This window comes from Ostrinia nubilalis, chromosome 30 (assembly GCF_963855985.1).
Source record: "Ostrinia nubilalis chromosome 30, ilOstNubi1.1, whole genome shotgun sequence".
NCBI lineage: Eukaryota > Metazoa > Arthropoda > Insecta > Lepidoptera > Crambidae > Ostrinia > Ostrinia nubilalis.
In genome coordinates, this window is record NC_087117.1 from 2215226 (window position 1) to 2229552 (window position 14327).

Sequence of the window (14327 nt, forward strand, 5' to 3'; positions counted from 1 at the left end):
GTCTATGATGAGGCGACCGCAGGAACGTCACTATTCGTGCAATCCATCAATGAAGTACGACATTTTCTGGTGCAGATTTTATCGCCATAAATTATGAAACTTGATAGTCATGGATTTGACTGACAGCTGTCCGTCAAATTCCCGCCCCGCACCCCGCTCTGAACATATTTTGTTCGCGATGTCTGTTCTATACGTAGTAATATTACTTCAATGTATATAAGTAGCAAAATGTGACAGTTTTAGGAGGTAATTTCGAAATGCGGAAAGCATTATATTTTGGTATCTAGTTACTTGGTGACTACAACTGTCACTTTTCGCCATTTGTCTAGCCCGACTGCCCGATCGAGCTAACTGCACACCGCGCTGGAATGCGACTCTCCTTCGCATTCACCCGCACACCCCGCGTTCGCCCCGTCCGTACCGGAGCGTCGATGTGACGTCACGGCTACCAGGTGCGCAGATAACTCGACCGGATTGTAAATGTTATAGCAGACAAGTAAAATAAGTGACAAACAGATGAGGACCCATAGTAACTGTAGCTCGACCCTATTAGTATGGCTATAACGCCATATTTGGCGGTTCAAAAGCTTTGAAGGTTGAATGCCAGTACATTGTGCTTGCATTTTGTAGGCTGTCTACGATAGCAAACAAACAGTAAACGGTATTAATATAGGTAGGTAAGCCTTGGTACTATTACTTATTCTGTGGTATAAGGTTTGTTTTGCCAATTGTCTGGGGTACTGGTGATGATGATGATAATCTTTATAAAGTGACAAGCAATCAAACTTTTGAAAGGACCATCTAGCCAGCGTGTGGAGGGTAGCCTGAATCCCCCATGCTCGTACGTTGGTACTCCTGCAGTAAAGACTAATGACTTGATGATCTTCTTCTTGTCGTGTCGACAACAAACCTACACAGCGTCAGCCCAAAACTCCGCCACAAGAGTGGCGTCGTCAGTAGCCTTCATTAAAATCTTCCTGCGTGCAGTTGTTTGGGCACGCAGGACACGACATCATGTTCTTCGTCGACTGGGGAACAAAACCACACTTGCACTCCAAGTTTGAGCGATCCAAGAATCCCCACCTGAACAGATTGTCCTTACTATGGCTGACCTGCGTCCGCTCCGAAGTCTATTTAAAGATTTCTATGTAGGCACTCAGGCGGAGGACTCTCAGACATAGGGACAAAAGGACTGAAATGACTTGATGATGATTTTAAATTCTTGTGTTGTTGCAGGAGTGTCCAGAGGGAGTGGTCCAGGAAGAATCCTTCAAGGACATCTACGCGAAATTCTTCCCCCACGGGAGTGAGTACCAGTTTTAATTAATTTTAGTATAATACCCTAAATAGCTCAATTCCAGAACTAACTAAAATTGGGTCTTACAAAGCTTTCAGAAAATGTAGCACGGTGTGTAGCTCACTATGCAATGTGTTAATACAACTCAGTCGATTTAACTGCGCACCTGGCAGCCGTGACGTCACATTGCCGCTCATCGTGTGAGTTTAAATCAAACGTACTCGATATCGAGTCCGTCAAAAAATCTATGAAGATTTCTTGAAAGTATCCGCTATACGGGACGCTGTACAATCCGTCATACATTAATTTATTAATGTTTAATGTAAACTCACACTAAGCTCTCTGGTGCCAAAGTAAATACAAATGAGTAGGTCATCTTCATAGGGACGCACAGGCGTGGTTTGTATGTGAGCGCGCCAACACGTATGCGGCGCGCACGCACACACTGACAAAATTTAGAGGTGATCTACCCTACCTACCTAGACCTACTCATTTGTATTTACTCTGCTGGTGCGGACGGAGCGAACGCGGGGAGATATCGCATTCTAGCGAGGTGCGCAGTTAGCTCGACCGGGTTGTACATTGCAGCTTAGTACCTAAATAGTAAAATAAATGTGCTTTAAATGTTTGTGCTTGTCTTGACGATATATTTTCCAAATGCACGTCCTCTCACACAGCGATTAGCAAGGCAGCGGCGGTTAAACTTAACTTTAACAGACTTTAACTCCATTTAATACTAAAAAAAACTTTGACATTGAGAAGTCTAACTAACATGGTCCCGGCTAAAATGCTTTTTTGTCTCAGATAAAAAAAGAAACATTTAGTCTTTTTTGTTCAAGATGGTAATATGACACCACGTTGGGCGCCACTCTACAAAATGGCGCCCAACGTGGTGTCACATTGTCATCGCGTGTAACGTGACGTGACGCGCTCACTAGAGCGCAATTTTTTTTCATCATAGCTGACCCGGCGAAGTTCGTGCCACCTATGTTCTTCAGAAATAATCTAGGATTGTACTTAATGGTGAAAGAATTCAAATTGGTACATTAATTTTTGAGTGTATTCGTTACAAACAAAAATACCAATCTTATCTCTTTATAATATTAGTTAAATAGAAGAAGAAGAATAATAGAATAAAGAAAGAAGAATAGAATTACGTACAATGACCCCAAGGTACCTATCCTTATCGCTCGCGCGTAATTATATTGGTATCGCGCTCGCACATTCACTGCGGCCGCCCGTCGCACATTCGCGACAGCATTATTTACGTGTGAGCGATAAGGATTGGGGTCATTGTACGAAATTTTATCTGCTCGGCGACCGAACTTTAGCTTGGGGTCATTGTACGAAATTCTGTCTGCTCTGCGACCGGACTTTACTATAGATTATTTGTTTAACACCGCCGCTACCGCCGCCACTCGCTGTGTGAGAGGACGCGCCCCATGAGCTTCTGTATGTTGCAGACTCAGCGCTCTACGCCCACTATGTGTTCAAGGCCTTCGACGTCAACTGCAGTGGCGCCATCAGCTTTAGGGTGAGCGGAACTGAAACTAAATCTATATTTTCTTTGTTTGAAATCAAACAGATTTAAATTGAACTAGCGGCCGCCCGCGACTTCGTAGGCGTGGATCCCGTTTTACCCCCTTAGGGGTGGAGTTTCGTAAAATCGTTACTTAGCGGGTGCCTACGTCATAACATCTACCTGCATGCCAAATTTCAGCCCGATCCGTCCAGTGGTTTGGGCTGTGCGTTGATAGATCACTATGTCAGTCAGTCACATTTGAGTTATAGATTGATCTTGATCTGAGGGTTAGATACTTAGTTTGATATTTCCAACCCGTCTGGCCAGTGTAGGGAGTGTAGGCTAAATCCTCCATTTGCCTCTGGTAAATTAGAGATGGTCGTGCTGCTGCAGTGGAGACTACATGACCTGATGATGATGATGATGATGATGATGATGGTGATGATGATGGTGATGATGACGTACACAAACAAATCGGATACCAAACCTCCTTCTAAAATCTCTACTACCATCTAGGCAAGAAGATTCCTCTATAATAAGGTATTCTTCTAAAGCCTGGTCCATGAGCACGTAGAATCCCGTCCAATGACCCCAAGCTGCCCATCCTTGTCGCTCGCACGTAATTATGTTGCTGTCGCGCTCGCACACTCACTGCGGGCGCGCGTCGCACAGTCGCGACAGCAATATAATTACGCGCGAGCGATAAGGATGGGTAGCTTGGGGTCATTGGACGGGATTCTACGTGCTCACGGACCAGGCTTTAGTTATCAAAATTATTAAAACCACGCCCTCTGGCGCGCTTTCAAGAAACTTTCAGAATATCAAAAACTTCAAGGTAAAGCGCCGACAGTTCGAAGTTTGAGCCTTGGAGTTAGACCAAGAACTGGAATTTATAACATTCGCGGTAAAACTAGGTGGGTAGTTACTGAATTTTTCATTGCTATCGGAAAGAAAGTGCATCGCAAATATTTGTTAATATTTCCGTACATAACGGAAACCCCATTAACTAAGTTTTCTTTGTCTACCTATGTAGTATTTGTCGCTGTAGATTCTTGACTAGTATAGTTAAAAAACTAAAAACACGCTTTTAATTACTGCACTAAAAGGCCAAAAATATTTCAAACTCATAATATGAGTTTCCGCCGTTTCGTTTAGGAGTTCCTATGGACATCTCCCGACTCAGGACCCTGGACATCATCTAGCATTAAAGTGTTCGAAAAGACAAATCCAATGAACCCAAACTCGATGCGATTCCGCCATTTCATTTAGGAGTTCCTATGGATACCTTCCAGTCCCATCATCAGACCAGCTTGATGGTACCATAATATTGTATTGTCATCTAATCTACATTTTATAATTACAAAGTTTCATGATGATACAAGAATTAGAAGTGCGTGTAATTCAGATTCTTAGATTCCAATTCCATTACACAGTTAGTTACTTACATACACGACGACCTATAGGTAGTTGGGTGCTGTCTTTATTTCACATACTGAAGTTTAGGGCGAAAGTTAAAATATAATTAAGTGGCACTTAACTGTCTCCAACTCGCTCTGAGGTTGTAACTAGATGGGTGGTCATATTTAGCGGCATTTATCACAAGCGTCTCCATACACAGAAGGTACACGTTATTCCCGGTAAAGCTTAGTAGAAACATCGATGGTAGGTAACAGATTTTTCCACATTCGAGCTTTAAAATACAAACGAATTCAAACAACTAAACACAATTCAAATTATTTCCTCGTAGCATACAGGAAATACAGTTGGATAGCTGCATCTGACACCGGTACAAATTAAAAGTTCACATTTCATAGCCAATACACATTGATACAGCAAGCCCACCCACGAAATTAGAGAAAATAATTTGTTCCTTCGTTCAACCAAATGACGTCCACCGCTGGACAAAGGCCTCTCCAAGGATTTTTAAAACGATCGGTCCTGCGCTGCCCGCATCCAGGTGCTTCCCGCGACCTTCTCTAGATCGTCGGTCTAGCTAGTCTCACTAAAAATGTCTTTCGAGGCCCACTAATTTAAATGTTGTTCTATTTTATGTACCCTAGCAGACTTCAGGAGGTATGATAGTATAAAATTCCTAACCGACCAAAGGTGAAAAGATCTACAAAGTGGTCAGTTCGTAAAAAAGGAAAATGGCGCCCAACGTGGTGTTGATAGAAACTTCTTTTTCTGAAGTCATGGAACTGGTGTCAGACTTATTGTCATTTTTACTTATTCAATAGAATGTGAACATGCTCTTATATGCACAGAATTAGGGTTTCTTCTTTTCAAAATTTCGACTTTTCGAACTCTACGTCGTATTTCTTTAGCTCTGTCAGTCTTTGTCACTCATGCTGGCATCTCGCTCTACTAAATGAAAGGGCTAGAAATATTTTTGGGAGTAGTCTTGCTGTAACAAAACTATGTTAGGAGCATTTTTAACGAAAAATATTAGCTACCATATTTACAAAACATATTATTATATTTAATACGTCGAGTACTAAATAACAAAACTTAACTTTAATACTTAAAATCAAAAGAAAAAAAGGAGCAAAATAACAAGTGTCCAGGAGGCAAAGAGGCGAGGATGATATTATTATGGCTGCATTTAGGTCTGTAACATGTAAATTGTCGACAAAGCTGTTGAGTTTCCAAATAAATAAATAAATAAATTTCACGAAATTGTTGTATTATATCATTTTTAATGGGATGTTACTGATTGCACAAGCACTGTGTAGTTATCCAATTTACAATTCTGCACAGTTTAAAACTCCGGCACTGAAAGTTTAGCTATTACCAACTAGTGCAGGCGAGTTGAGAACAAAATAGAGTTCGATATTATAGTCGGTTAGGTGTCGAGCAATTACTGCCAGTAATAAAATTTATCCTGGTTCCTAAGTGAGAAGACTAATGCCCGTTTTCACCATCAATCCCTAATTTTTAAGTGACCCCTATGAAAACAAAATGCCTGTTTTATGTGTTACCGGAGGAGTCACTTAAACATTAGGGATTGATGGTGAAAACGTGCATTAAGGTCCTATGTCTCTTAGATGAGGCAGAGGGCGTCCACAACAGTCCTCCATCACATTCGGTCTTGAGCTTCGCGTTTGATCTCGCTCCAACTCCAAGTCTTGCCGATTTCCTTCGCCTCGTCTGCTACAGTGCGCCGTCAAGTTTGCTTGGGGCGACCAAAGCGAGAACTGCTTTTAAAATTGTTGGTATACCGGATATAGTTTGTTGAAATACCTAAAGAAACTAGATAACAATATTATGTCCCAGAGTGTGACGTACAGATCAGAGAGTAGGTTAAATAGCTCAGGTGTATCGCAGGGCAGTATATTTGGTCCGTTACTTTTCATCCTTGTGTATCATCATTATAATTACCTCATCTAGTAGGCACTACAGGTGCGCCAAACCATGGATAATGGCGATTTGCATCTCTTAAATGGAGGGACGTCAACCTATAAGTTAGACAGATGACCTTATAAACGTAGCAGGAAGGCGCTGTATGCAGGTCACTACCAATCTATATGGAAATCATTGGGCCGCCTATGTTCAGTAATGGACGTCCTATGGCTGAAAATTAAATGATGATGATGATGATGATTTGAGATTACAGTATTTAGGTATTTTTTGGTCAGAGGACCAATATCCAAAGAAACTCATAGAGATGAAAAGTGCTTAGTTCTATGGACGTCCTGTAGCTGAAATGATGATTATTATTATGTTTTATTCTTAAATGATATCGTAACCAAACAACCGTATTTTCCAGGAGCTTCTAGTGACGCTTTCAACTCTCCTTCGGGGGTCAGTCTACGAGCGCCTCCGCTGGGCCTTCAGGCTCTACGACGTCGATGGAGACGGTGCTATAACCAGGCAGGAACTGGCAGAGGTGGTGGTGGCTGTGCATGAGCTGTTGGGGAGACGAGCGCCGCCTGGGTCACCAGCTGCGAGACTGGACGACGCTAAGGCTAACGAACAGGTTGGTGTTTGATAGCCAGTTACGTTAAAGGTGATTCGAGTAGAATAGAGTTACTATAGAGTCCAGTCCCTGCGATTCTGGGGGATGCGAAGGCTAATGAGCAGGTTAACTTCGAACTCCTATATTCTTCTGTTTAATTTCGTTGCTGGTCCCATGGGCGTAAACACTTAAGAACGCAACATAAGGCAGGTTCCAGGAGAGGATGCTTCTCTCTCCTGCTCCCTCCCTCTGTATGGGGGTCTAATGACAGTTTAACTTTCCATCGGGAGAAACGTGGCCCTCACTGGTACTGGAGCTGTAGATTCTGGAGGAGGAGGAGTTGCAGTGGGAATAATACTTAAGTCCCTAATATTTTTTCTCTTATTTTTCAGGAAGGCTATTCAGGTATAACAGGTATCCAGGGTCTTCTGCTGCGAGGCTGGATGATACAAAGGATATTAACGATATCAGGGGTACTTGTTGCCGTTAAGCGTATGGTTCAAGTAGAGTAAAATTGGACCATCTTCACTCATCCCGTGGACGCCATAAAAGGGAGAAATACGAACTTCAAGCGTTCTCATCTGGCGTGGGGAGTGTAGGCCAAATCCTCTATTTACCCCTGGAAAAAGGGTCCTGCTCCTCCATTGGAGACTAATGACCTGATGATGATATTTTAAAGACTAAATTGTTGATTTACAGGTGGACCGCGTGTTCAGGAAGCTTGACTTGAACCAGGACGGCGTGATCACCATCGAGGAGTTCCTGGAGTCGTGCCTGAAAGATGACGTCATCACTCGCTCGCTCCAGATGTTCGACACGGCACTATGACGTCAATCCGACGCAGCGCGCTCGCAACTTGCCGCCAGGTATTTATTTATTCTTTTCTGCCATATACATAGTTGGTTCATAAGGCGAACTTAACCAGGTATGAGGGTTGCTTACTCCTTTTCTCCTCCATGATTGAGAATTCTTCTTTTTTTCTTTCACTGAGGCTTTGTGCTTCCTTACCCGTCTAGCGAGCTTGGGGAGGCCAAATCATCTCCTTTTGCTTTTAAATTAGAGAGGGTCATCTTCCTTCAGTGGAAACTAAAAATGATCTGATGATGAAAGGGTACGTTCGGCTCGCACAGCCAGAGTCAAGTCATAGTCATAGACATTATTCCATAAACAACAAGTAACCAGCTCGTATAACTAATGGCCGTTGCGGCAGAAAAGTTGTTGAGTGGCGACACACGAGGACACGACGGAAGACTTAATATGAAGCCCACACTGTCTTCGTCGCGGAAAATAGGTACCTGGATGCAGCAGCGCAGGCAGGACCGTTCGCGTTGTGAGAATCCTTGGGGAAGGCCTTTGTCCAAAGTAGACGTCATTTGGCAGAAACGACGAATGATGGTGATGATATGAGACAAGACCTGGGTATGTGCCAAGAGTGCCCAGTGGAAAATAGAGGCCTGCATTATAAGTACTTCTTCGGAAAGGATCAACACGGTATCGCTTTTCGCGAGCTGCCATCGCCTTTTGCGCGTCTTTTCGTCGCCTTTTCGTGTCAACCGCGAGGCGAGGGGTTTACGTAGGTGCCGATAAGTTTGCGTTGCAGCAAGGAGTTTCATTTTTAATAATGATCGCCTCGAGTTGATACGGTTACGACGATCTCTTTCCGGGTTGATGAAATGTGCGACGACCTTAATTTCGTTGCGGGTCCAATAACAGTTTAACTTTCCCCCGGGACAAACTGGACCTTCACTGGTTGGGTTTTTATTGGCGGTCAAGCTATGTGGTGGGAACGAGGAGGTGGGAATAGTCCCGTACCTTAAAAGCATCGTTTTTATGACTTATTCTAGGGATTATTTTGTTTCCAGGACTGAAGCTAAGCGTGAAAGCCCGTCACTCCGCGTGATCCGTTACTGCCACTGCGCGCGCGCCGACGCCGGCTTCCTGCACAACATGGCGGCCGCGTGCCGCCGGCGCGTGCGCCTCTGCGCGCGCTACGTCGGCTTCCTCGACAACTTCTACCACGGGGTCGTCAAGCCCAGGATACGGAGCGTTTTGTTTTTCCATTTCTAGATGACGATGTTTTGTGAGCGAGGTCTGATGTTTGTTGGATTTTTCTGATTTTTTACCACAACAGCTGGGATTTCATGGGTCAACTGAAGGGGGCAGGGGGGGCTACAGCCCCCCCTCATACCCCCGAATTTGACGCCGTTCCTTACTACCTTGTTTTCGTCCTAAGTGTCTAAGTGCGAAGGATCCTGCTTAAAAAATTGATATGCCTCTCTTCCTAGGCTAGACTGACCCCCCCCCCCCCTTTAGATCAGACTGCTCCCCCTCCCCCTCTAGCTTAGAGGCTGGGTACGCCTATGTAGATTTCTTAGGATTTCTTTTTTTCAACGGGGAAGCTCTTGCTCTCGCTGGAAAGTGATGATCAGTCTAGACTCTAAGACTCGCTTTCTCTAGCTAGACTCTAGAGAAAGCGACCTTCATTTTAAATACTCAGCTACATAGAAACTGGTTGCTTTTGGCCTGTAGACCTGATGAAAAGTGACGATCAGTAAGAAACAAGCGAGTTTCGTCCTTAAATCAACTTCATAGGAACTATCTCACCTACTCCAGTCTGACGGTATCAAGCGACTTTCAACCTTAACTCCTCAGCCACAGGAGCTATCCCCCGCACAACATGGCGGCCGCGTGCCGCCGGCGCGTGCGCCTCTGCGCGCGCTACGTCGGCTTCCTCGACAACTTCTACCACGGGGTCGTCAAGCCCAGGATACGGAGCGTTTTGTTTTTCCATTTCTAGAAGGTTAGAGCGAGGTCTGATGTTTGTTGGATTTTTCTTATTTTTTAAACCACAGCTTGGGTGTATTGAGGGGAATAGGGAGAGGCTGCTGCCCCCCTCCCTGCCCCTGACCTCGCTAGAAATTTTTTGCCCCACCAATGTACTTTATATTACGTCAACTCCTTAAGTGTCTTAAATGCGAGCGAGAGTATACTAAAGGGGGGGGGGGGGGGGATACAGCTCCCCCTACCCCCGTCCACACTGGAAACTTTACGCCCCTACAACGTGACTGTTTCTTCCTATCTAAGTGTCTTAATGCGAGCGTCTGGGCTCGTTCCCTCCCCTTTAGGCTAGATGGTTCTCCCTTGTCCAGAAAGCCCCCCCTCCCTTGGCTCAGATTTCTCCCCTCCCACCTACTGTCTCAGAAGCTTAGGGCACGTCTATATTAGTGAGTGCGTTGTTTCCTTACTATCTTCCCTCCTACGATCAAAAGGAGCAAGCGACTTTCGCCCTTAACTCCTCAGCCACAGGAGCTATCCCCCGCACAACATGGCGGCCGCGTGCCGCCGGCGCGTGCGCCTCTGCGCGCGCTACGTCGGCTTCCTCGACAACTTCTACCACGGGGTCGTCAAGCCCAGGATACGGAGCGTTTTGTTTTTCCATTTCTAGAGGGTTAGAGCGAGGTCTGATGTTTGTTGGATTTCTTAAGTTTTTTACGACGATGGGGGCGTATCTAGAGGGGTAACACCCCCCCCCCCCCTACAATCTACCATAATCTTCGTTTTTGAGTGTCTAAGAGGAGCACAAGAAGTGCGGGTAGCTGATTTTCTAGACTGCCCCCCCCCCCTTGGGCTAGACTGCCCCCCCCCTTTGATCCAGACTGCCTTCTCCCCCTCTGGCTATATCTACAGTATTTTACAGCAACCGAATGACTTTTTAAATGGACCTAGTGATGCGCTATAGTTTCTTATTTCTTCGAATTTCGTTTTGAGAAGCTCTTCGCCTGTAGACCTGATGACAAGTGACGATCAGACAGTATCAAGCGACTTTCACCCTTAATCCCTCAATCATAGGAGCTATCTTCACTCCCCCGCCGCTCATTTTTCTTTTTTCTTCTTCTTCTGCCAGTATAAAATGACGATCAAGCAGTATCAAGCGAGTTTCACCCTTATTTTAACCTCATAGGATCTATTCTCACCTCCTACGATCAGACAGTATCAAGCGACTTTCAACCTTAACTCCTCAGCCACAGGAGCTATCCCCCGCACAACATGGCAGCCGCGTGCCGCCGGCGCATCTTCACTTGATGGAAAACGATTCCAGCACGAGCTTCCTCAACCACAGGAACTATCTTATCTCACACTGTTGAATAGCTTTTAAATATTGCTTGATAGAAAATCGATTTCAATAAGTTATCGTTATTGTAATGTCGATGATTGATACCATACATACAGTTTATAGAAACACAATCACAGCGAAAAACCTATTTTTAGAGAAAAATCCTTCCCCTTTCGCTTCCCGCGCAAAATCATAGACAAAAAAACGACAATTTATTTGATTTTTTTTAGTCTGTAGTGGTTAACAAAACGCAAATTTGCACTTCAGGGCCGATTCTCTAAAACAAATTGAATTAGAATTGTTTGAATTTCGAACTGTTTTGAATTGTTTTGTCAAATTGTCAGAAATGAATTTACCTATTTATAGCCTGACCAGTAGGCCTAAGATGCGCGCATCGACAATGACATGATATGATAAGACAATTTTCGATCACGTAGATAATTTTATCATTTTCCCTAACATGGGACCATCGATAGAAAAGTCTATCGACCGCTATCGCGTGATAACCGAATTGTTGCCATATTAAGAAAAAATTGCGTTATTATGTTGGCCAACCTTGAAATATTTTAGCTCATTCGTTCAATCTCGTTCATTTCTGCTACTAATTCGGCTAAAAACACATATCTTAAAGCAGTGAGAACGTCATTAAAAAAAAGTTATGTCAATTTTGTTGACATTACATGACTGCTTGATTGTATTTGTTTGTGTTTTTAAAATTGTATTTTTATGTTTCCAGTCTTATTTTTAATATTTCTAAAGTACGGAAAATATCAAACGAAGAGATAACCAAGTTAAAGAAAAACAATGAAGAATTCCTAATCATACCGATAGTATTAAAGAATGAAGTCTTCAAAATTAACAGAATAACCGAACTCCACTACCTACAATTGAAGCGCAATTGAAGCGCCTCTATGCCAGGGTTTTTATGTTCGTGGTCAGGCTATAAAAAATATTTTGTATCTTGCTAAAGGTGAAATAATTATTATTCATGCAAAAGTTTTATTTGCGGATTTTATATAAAATTAGTTGCGGAGTTTTTTATTTAGAAATTAACGTGATTTTTATTTATTAAGGATCTATTTATCGAAGCTTTTTAACACATTGGCGGTTTAGTATTCCCTAATGTCATACCTTACCTATTGATACCAAAAAAGTTGACTAACTCTGGAATATTGAATTTTATATATTTTTTTATATAATTATATGAAAATGATTATTATTTAAAAATCCAACAAGCATCGACCAAGCGCAGACAGAACTTAACCGTAATTTTAGGAGTTACGGTTAACTGTTTAGGAGTTTTTAAAATTTTACTAGATTAAGTCAACGATTGAGTGCAGAAGTGACTTGATATTCTTTGATTTAAATTCAAATTAATATTATGAGGTGTAAATTTTAAACTAGGTTTTTAAGTCTTGGTGATAAATGTAAAATATGTATTGTATATTATTAGTTTTTAATTATTATTTTTCACTAAAAAAAGGGTACACCGACTAATTTAAAAATGGTCATGGAACTTACAATATTATTTATATAATTAAGTTGATTTCCTTCGATTACTCTAATAATAAATTAATAATAATAACAAACCACTTCTATATTCGATAAAAAACTGACGGTTAAAATAATAAAATAGATAATTGTTTCGCGGTAGACAGCGTAGATTTCAAACGTATTAAAAGAAGTTCTTAGAAGACTTAAAACTCCTAATCACCAAAGTAAGACATTATTATAGCGCTCAGTCAGTGGCCGGACATTTACCCTAAAAAGCCGGACATGCAACGGGGGACGGGGGGGGGGGGGGGGGGTGCAATTAGTGAGCTCACGAGTGAGTACTATCATCGGTTGCCTCACGTCCTGATGATGCGTGCCTTATTCTGTGGCTCGACTTTCGCCTGGCGCGGCAGCCAAATAAAAAGCCTAACAAAAGTCGGACAGGCCGGACGTCGGTTATTTTGGCCGGACACGCAATCGAAAAGCCTAACTATGTCCGGCTTTATCCGGACGCCTGGCAACCCTAACGGGAGGGGTGACATTGATATATTGTAACGTGACAGAGCATACAAATCTGAAGCACATTTGAAGAAATCGATGACGTTTGAGGTCTCAAAAACACCCTCCCGTGCCGCTCCCATACCCCAGGCACTGACTTAGTTAAGTGACCTATAAATTTAAATTTAGACTTTAATTGATTCTGTTCATCAATGGCCGGTGGTGTCAATTGATAAAACACTTTATTTTCATCAAAAAATAGGTTTGAAAATTTTTCTCTTGATTTTCGAACACTATTATTTTAGAAAAAAATAAAGTATAAAAAATAAAAAAAATGTGGCGTGAGTTGTAAGTTTTCTAACTACTTCGAGCCCTAGAAAAATGGTAGATAGTCCCTAATTACCTAATGTTACTAGCATTTAAACAATATTGTCCTTTAGAATCGGAGTTTTGATGATAAGTGTCATTTTTAAAAGCCGATAACCCCATGATATAAATAAACAGAAACGAATCAATAGCTCTTACACAGTAACTGTGAAAGTTTTAATAAGTTTCATTACTTTATTTTGTACAAAAAGAAAGACTTTGAATGTTATTTATATGAATATGCTTTTAAAACTACGCGGACCTGTAGATTCTTAAACAAGGTTTCGATTTAGCTTTCCATAATACAGTGTTTTTAAGTTTCATATTTGCAAGTTCATAATAATATTTTATTGAAATCTGACATATTGCTTACACTTTTCGCGCCAAAAGACATTGTCAATTTTGCAATAAAAGACCACCAAGATGGCTTTTTACTAGGTCTACTATATAGGCATATTTAATTGCCATGCCATATAATTTTAAGATCACTTGTATATTTTCAAATACTTTATTTTCAAAATTGCTAATGTCTTTTGGTGCATGAATCTTTTTATGAAAAAAAAGGATCTTTTATAAGACAGCTAGAGCGGTCTGCAAAATTTTGACGGCCACTAAAATTATAGAAAAAAATATTTTTCAGAATATTATCTACATTGAAAGCTCTTTTTCATCTTTTATCAATATTTATACAACAACAGGGTAATATACCGCTCCTTTGAACAGCTGAAATGTTATTTTAAAATGTTTTAAAACCTTTTGGATGTGCTTACCATGATGAAGATATTTTTCTAAAGAGAAATACGGGATGGTAGGGATAGGATGGCAAAATCTAAAAAAAAAATATTTAATCCAACTTTTACTTCTGGTGGAATCAATGGAATTATTAATAATCGAATTATGGGTCATTTTAACCGGTTTTATTTGTATTTTTCATGATGAAAACCTTTGATTTATTGAAATACTGAAATATAAATGTTTGTTTTTTTTTTATTAATGTGATTGTTAAACCAATAAACTAATCTTACATGAAGGAGTAAAAAAATCAATAAACTTTTGCTATTAGTTCTCAGTTAATAAAACA

The 14327-nt window shown here is 41.6% G+C and overlaps 1 protein-coding gene across 1 annotated transcript in view; it reads left to right on the top strand.

The window, feature by feature from the left end:
* The window catches only part of LOC135086139 (Kv channel-interacting protein 1), a 30982-nt gene extending 22270 nt beyond the window's left edge, over positions 1-8712 (top strand). The window contains exons 2-6 of the mRNA XM_063980940.1: positions 1237-1306; positions 2761-2831; positions 6586-6795; positions 7474-7640; positions 8637-8712. Of these exons, the coding sequence (XP_063837010.1) occupies positions 1237-1306; positions 2761-2831; positions 6586-6795; positions 7474-7602 (480 nt within the window). The 3' untranslated portion in view covers positions 7603-7640; positions 8637-8712. The remainder of the gene's footprint in view (positions 1-1236; positions 1307-2760; positions 2832-6585; positions 6796-7473; positions 7641-8636) is intronic.
* The last annotated feature ends 5615 nt before the right edge of the window (positions 8713-14327 follow it).